A 6429-nucleotide genomic window follows, 5' to 3' on the forward strand; every position below is an offset into this window, starting at 1 on the left:
AGTTCATCATACTGTTTTTCATTCCTAAATAGGCTCCTCTGTTTTCTTCCAAACGTGCTACTGTTTTCAATTTACTGCAATTAATTGGCTCATAGGAAATTTCTGAAAATTTGGATTTACATACTTCAAAGTGTTACAAAAGCATAGAAAAAAGAATCACTCAAAAATTCCAAGTACACAAAAAATGATAAATAAAATACGAAAAGTGTACAATACTGCCGAAAAGAATACGGTAATTGGGCAGCAATTTTGAAAAAATTATTTCTCTCAATTGGCTTACTGTTTTTACCTCATTCCAGTGCCATTTTTGAGTTAAGACATTGAAGTTTCTGTGGTTAATTTTTCACATTCCAGTTCGCTTTCAATCGGTACAGTTAAATCTGTAAACATAGCACAGTTTGCTTTAAAAAAAAAATAAAAAAATTTCAGTAGCTGTTTTCTGTTTTCTTTAATCTACTCTAGCACTTTTCTTTAGGACTCTTTTTGTGTGCCTTCTTTATTCATTGAGTTCCTTATTTTTCTTGATTGTCTTTCATTCATATTCTTTCTAGTTTGTCATACATTACTCTCTGTTTTTGGTTTAGCTTTTATTGTTTACACCTTTTTCTTGCTTGTCTTTTTGTTCTTCTTAAAAGTTGTGTGGAGACTTGTTCTTAAGTAAGTTGGTTTGCTGTAACATATTTCACTTGAAGCTACTCCATTTCACAAGCAAGGCTTGGTTGAGGACAGAATATTTTCTTGGAGTGGTTTGAGTGCTTTCTTGGGCATTTTTCCAGCAACCTATATCTCACTGTTTTTAATTGTTAACAAGTTTCTTTCACTGTTTTTGTTTTCTGTTTTTTGTGTATTTTCTGCTCATGGCTCATTTCTCTAGTGGAGAGTCCTCCAAACCGTGCTCACCACAAAAGGCAGCCCTTTATGAGGACTTAAAGAATGCCAAGCAATCCAATGCTCACTATCTTGAGGTGATAAGGAAGATGGAAGCACGACTCCAAAGTTTGGAGTTAAACCGAGAGGAAATGCATCAAAACCGTGAGCAAAGAACTCCTCCTCCTAGTCGGCATTCTTCAAGGCACTCCCATGGTTATTATGAAGACAATCCAAGGCCAAGACATCATCACCATGAAGAGAGGCGCCAACATGTGGCTGGCCCTTGTTCTCCAAATGTAAAACTTCCTAGTTTTAGTGGTGATAGTGATCCCAATGTATACTTAGGATGGGAGGCTAAGGTGGACCAAATTTTTGATGTAAATGGGGTTAGGGATGAGCATAGGGTTAAGTTAGCTTCTTTATAATTTTTGGACTATGCCATGCAATGGTGGCATCAATACCTCATGGACATTGACCTACACAAGAGGCCGCCCGTGGTCTCTTGGAACGATTTGAAAGCATGTTTACGCGCTAGATTCGTACCCCCACACTTTAGGAAAGACCTTATGTTGAAACTCCAACGGTTTCATCAAGGCGCGCTAAGTGTGGATGATTACTTTAAACAACTAGACACGCTTTTAATTCGAGTTAATATGGATGAGAGTGAGGAGGCTAAGATAGCTAGGTTTGTGAGTGGACTTCGAAGGGATATTCAAGACGTGGTAGAGTTACAAGAATATTCTTCTTTGGAAAATGTGGTGCACCTTGCTAGCAAAATTGAAAATCAACTTGCAAGGAAAAATGCTTTCAAAAATTCTTCTAAAGATAACTACTACCACTCTTCTTGGAAAAATAAAAACTCTTTTTCAAACATCCCTTCTAAGGACTCTACTTTCAAACCTAGAGAGTCTAAGCCTTCCACTTCCAATGCTAGGCCTAAATCACCACAAAAATCGTCTAGTAAGAAGTGTTTTAAATGTTTAAGCTATGGACATATTGCTTCTAATTGCCCTACTAAACGAACTATGTATATGCATGATGGGGTAGATAGTAGTGAGCATGGGTCCGAATCTTCTAGACATTCCTCACCTTCTAGATCCCCAAGTGAGAGTGAAAGTGAAAGCCCACATGAGGGTGACCTATTAGTAATAAGACGCATGCTTGGACAAGTGTTAAAACCTTTTGATGAAACTCAAAGAGAAAATATTTTTCATTCAAGGTGTCTTATTAATGATAGAGTTTGCTCTTTGATTGTGGATGGAGGGAGTTGTGCAAATGTGGCAAGCACAAGAGTGGTAGACAAACTTGGATTGCCTACCATCTCTCATGCCAAGCCCTACAAGTTACAATGGTTGAGTGAGGTGGGTGAGATAGTGGTGAACAAACAAGTCCTCATTACATTTTCCATTGGCAAATATAAAGATGAGGTCTTGTGTGATGTTGTTCCAATGGAAGCTACTCATATCCTTTTAGGTAGGCCATGGCAATTTGATAGAAAAAATTTTCATGATGGCTTTACCAACAAAATTTCTTTTAACTTCCATGGACACAAAGTCATTCTCAAGTCTCTCTCTCCAAAGGAGGTACATGAGGACCAAGTCAAAATGAGAGAAAAGAGAGAGAAAGAAAAAGAAATTAAAAATTCCAAGAGAAGCCTTCTCATATCTTCCCAACAAGTTCAAAAGGTAATAGTTACTCACAAGCCTATTTTTTTAGCTATTCCTAGACCTATTGAATATGAGTCGGCTAAGGATAGTCCCACATGTTTGGACCATTTGGTAAAGGAATATGAAGATGTGTTTCAAGATCCTCCTAAAGGCTTACCACCTCTAAGAGGAATTGAACACCAAATAGACTTCATGCCCGGGGTTTCTTTACCAAATCGCCCTGCATATAGGACCAATCCCCAAGAGACCAAAGAAATTCAAAGACAAGTTGAGGATTTATTAGCTAAGGGGTGGGTACAAGATAGCATGAGCCCATGTGCTATGCCTGTCATACTTGTCCCTATAAAGGATGGGACATGGAGGATGTGTACGGATTGTCGCGCTATAAATAACATCACCATCAAATATAGGCATCCCATTCCTAGGTTAGATGACTTGTTGGATGAATTACATGGGTCTAAAATATTTTCCAAAATTGATCTTAAGAGTGGTTACAATCAAATTCGAATTAAACATGGTGATGAATGGAAAACCGCTTTTAAGACCAAATTTGGTTTATATGAGTGGTTGGTCATGCCTTTTGGCTTGACTAATGCTCCTAGTACCTTCATGCGACTCATGCATCATGTTTTAAGAGCATTCATTGGCAAGTTTGTTGTGGTTTACTTTGATGATATTCTTATATATAGCTTGTCCTTAGAAGATCATGAGTCACATGTTAGACAAGTTCTAGAAACCCTTAGGAAGGAGAAGTTGTATGCTAACCATGCTAAATGTTTCTTTGCATTAGATCATATAGACTTCCTAGGGTTTGTGGTTAGTCATAAAGGGGTGCATGTAGATCAAACAAAAGTTGCAGCAATTCAACATTGGCCTACACCCACCAATGTTAATGAAGTACGAAGCTTTCATGGCCTTGCTAGTTTTTATAGGCGGTTTGTGAAAGACTTTAGTACAATTGCCGCACCTTTAAATGCCATAGTAAAGAAGGATGTGGTTTTTAAGTGGGGACAAGAGCAAGAAAACGCTTTTCAAACTTTGAAGGATAAATTAACTAAAGCCCCCATTCTAGTCCTTCCTAACTTTGCTAAGACATTTGAAATAGAGTGTGATGCCTCTAATATAGGCATTGGGGCCGTCCTCCTTCAAGAAGGACACCCCATCGCTTATTTTAGTGAGAAACTCAAAGGGAGTCATCTCAATTACTCCACTTATGATAAAGAACTTTATGCTCTTGTTAGAGCTTTGCAAAATTGGCAACATTATCTTTTTCCAAAGGAATTTGTGATTCATAGTGATCATGAGTCCCTTAAATATTTGAAAAGCCAAAGCAAGCTTAATAAGAGACATGCTAAGTGGGTGGAGTTTATTGAGCAATTTCCTTATGTGATCAAACATAAACAAGGTAAAATTAATGTAGTGGCCGATGCTCTTTCACGAAGATATACCTTGTTAAATGTTTTAAATGTTCAATATTTAGGTTTTGATCACATAAAGGAACTTTATCATGATGACTTAGATTTCTCTCTAATCTATCAAGAGTGTTCCAAGGGAGGTCACAAAGACTTTTTCTTACATAATGGTTTTCTTTTCAAAAGAAAAAGACTTTGTGTTCCCCAAGGATCCATTAGACAATCTCTTGTTAGAGAGGCTCATGAGGGTGGGCTTATGGGACATTTTGGGGTAGCTAAGACCTTAGAAACATTGCATGAACATTTCTTTTGGCCTCACATGCGCAAATCCGTACATACCTTCTGTGATAGATGTATAGCATGTAGGAAGGCTAAATCTAAGGTCCAACCCCATGGTTTATATACCCCTCTTCCTATCCCTACAATGCCTTGGGTTGATATTTCTATGGATTTTATCTTAGGACTACCCAAGACATCGAAGGGTAAGGATTCCATCTTTGTGGTAGTGGACCGTTTTTCTAAAATGGCTCATTTTATTCCATGCCACAAAGTGGATGATGCATGCCATATTGCAAATCTATTCTTCAAGGAAGTTGTTCGTTTGCATGGACTTCCTAGAAGTATAGTATCTGATAGGGATTCTAAGTTCTTAAGTCACTTTTGGCGGACCTTATGGGGGAAACTTGGCACCAAACTTCTGTTTTCTACTACCTGCCACCCCCAAACTGATGGTCAAACCGAAGTGGTTAATAGAACTTTGGGTCAATTATTAAGATGCTTTATTTCCGGGAATCCAAGGGCTTGGGAGGATTTACTACCTCATGTTGAATTTGCCTATAATAGAGTAGTGAATTCCACCACTAACCATTCTCCTTTTGAGGTTGTTTATGGGTTTAATCCCCTCACACCTCTCGATCTTCTTCCCATTCCTTTCCTTGATGAGGTTCTATGCAAAGACGGTTTTGAAAAGGCATCTTTTGTTAAAGATTTGCATAACCGCATCAAGTTACAAATTGAGAAGAAAGTTGGTAAGTATGCTGACACTGCCAACCAAAGGAGAAAGGCATTAATCTTTAAGCCCGGTGATTGGGTTTGGCTTCATTTGAGAAAGGATAGATTTCCTTCTCTAAGGAAGTCCAAACTTATGCCTCGTGGTGATGGCCCTTTCCAAGTCATCAAGAGGATTAATGATAATGCCTATGAGTTAGATATGCCCTCTACTTATCTTGGTAGTAATTCTTTCAATGTTACTGATCTCACTCCTTTTGCTGCAGGTTTCCCAAATTCGTGGACGAATTCTCTCCAACCCGGGGAGTATGATGGAAACCAAGTAGAGGATGCTCTAGGCCATGAAGCCCAAGCCCAACAAGGGGCCCAAGCCCATCAAGGGGTCCAAGCCCAACAAGGGGCCCAAGCCCAACGAATTACTAGGAGCATGGCAAGAGCTTTGGGACAAGAGTATAATAAAATGGCTCTTCTTATTTCTTTTGTAGAATAGGGGTGTGAATGTAATAAAAAGGTGTAAGTAGTAAGGGAGTCTAGGGGGGAGTGTAGATAGGAGCCTAGGGGGTGCCAAACCGAATTTCATTGCATTTGTGTGCCATTTAGCTTGCATTTTCAGCACCTCTAGGCTATAAATAAAGGTGCTTAGCTTGTACAATGCAGATTGGAATTTTATAGTAGAGAGACTATACTCAATTTGGGAGAGAATTTGTGAGTTTTTGAGTCTTCCTCTTCTTTGCCTTATCTTGTGAGCTATGGTGAGCTTCAAGTGGTGGCACTCCATCACTTATCTTGGTTCAAGGTTCCAAGTGGCGTGAATGGCTTCTTCCAATTCTCAAAATCCAGCAAGCATCTTATTCTATAAGTGTTCTTCTTCCCTTTTCTTCAATTTTCCATTCGGTAGTTTTGATTCCTAGAGTTTACTTCTTTTTCTACCGTTTATTTTTGTGTTTCCAGCATTGTGTTCTTAATTCTGTTTTGGTTCAGTAGCTATCATTTAAATTCTGTCCAGTTTTAATTCTTGTTCTTCCTTCCTTTTGTTTTGATTCAATTTGACAATACATGGACTTCAATATGAGTCTTGGTTGGTGCTTAGTTTTGGTGAGTTCTTGAATTTAGAACATTGATCCAATTCTAAAGTAAAGTGCCTTTTCAAATCCAGCTCAAGTTGTTCCTAAGAATGTCAAGAATCATGTGTTCTTGTAGTTACATTCACATCAGTTGGGTCCAAAAGAGCCTAAGCCCTTATGTTGTACCTGTCTTGTTGGTGCCAAAAAAAGATGGCACGTGGAGAATGTGCTGTGATTGTACAGCCATCAACAATATCACCATCAAGTATAGGCATCCAATCCCAAGACTAGACGACATGCTTGATGAATTACATGGGTCCATCATATTTTCCAAAATTGATCTTAAAAGTCGATATCACCAAATTAGAATAAAAGACGATGAATGGAAAATCGCTTTTAAAACCAAAT

At 38.4% G+C, this 6429-nt stretch overlaps 1 protein-coding gene across 1 annotated transcript; it reads left to right on the forward strand.

Moving 5' to 3' along the window:
• Positions 1 to 850: 850 nt before the first annotated feature.
• On the forward strand, positions 851 to 5967 carry LOC137835368 (uncharacterized). The gene is made up of 2 exons (XM_068643844.1): positions 851 to 2555; positions 5224 to 5967. The coding sequence occupies exons 1-2, from the start codon at positions 1311 to 1313 to the stop codon at positions 5281 to 5283; spliced, it is 1305 nt and encodes a 434-aa protein (XP_068499945.1). The 5' UTR covers positions 851 to 1310; the 3' UTR covers positions 5284 to 5967.
• Positions 5968 to 6429: the final 462 nt, after the last annotated feature.

Source organism: Phaseolus vulgaris, chromosome 5 (genome assembly GCF_000499845.2).
Source record: "Phaseolus vulgaris cultivar G19833 chromosome 5, P. vulgaris v2.0, whole genome shotgun sequence".
In the NCBI taxonomy this organism is placed as follows: Eukaryota; Viridiplantae; Streptophyta; class Magnoliopsida; order Fabales; family Fabaceae; genus Phaseolus; species Phaseolus vulgaris.

Bases quoted from the DNA above. Each gene is read 5' to 3' on its own strand.
- LOC137835368 (XM_068643844.1), top strand. From the start codon at position 1,311: ATGCAATGGTGGCATCAATACCTCATGGACATTGACCTACACAAGAGG. The intron at 2,556-5,223 runs GTAATAGTTACT...CTTTTGCTGCAG, and splicing joins CTTCCCAACAAGTTCAAAAG to GTTTCCCAAATTCGTGGACG.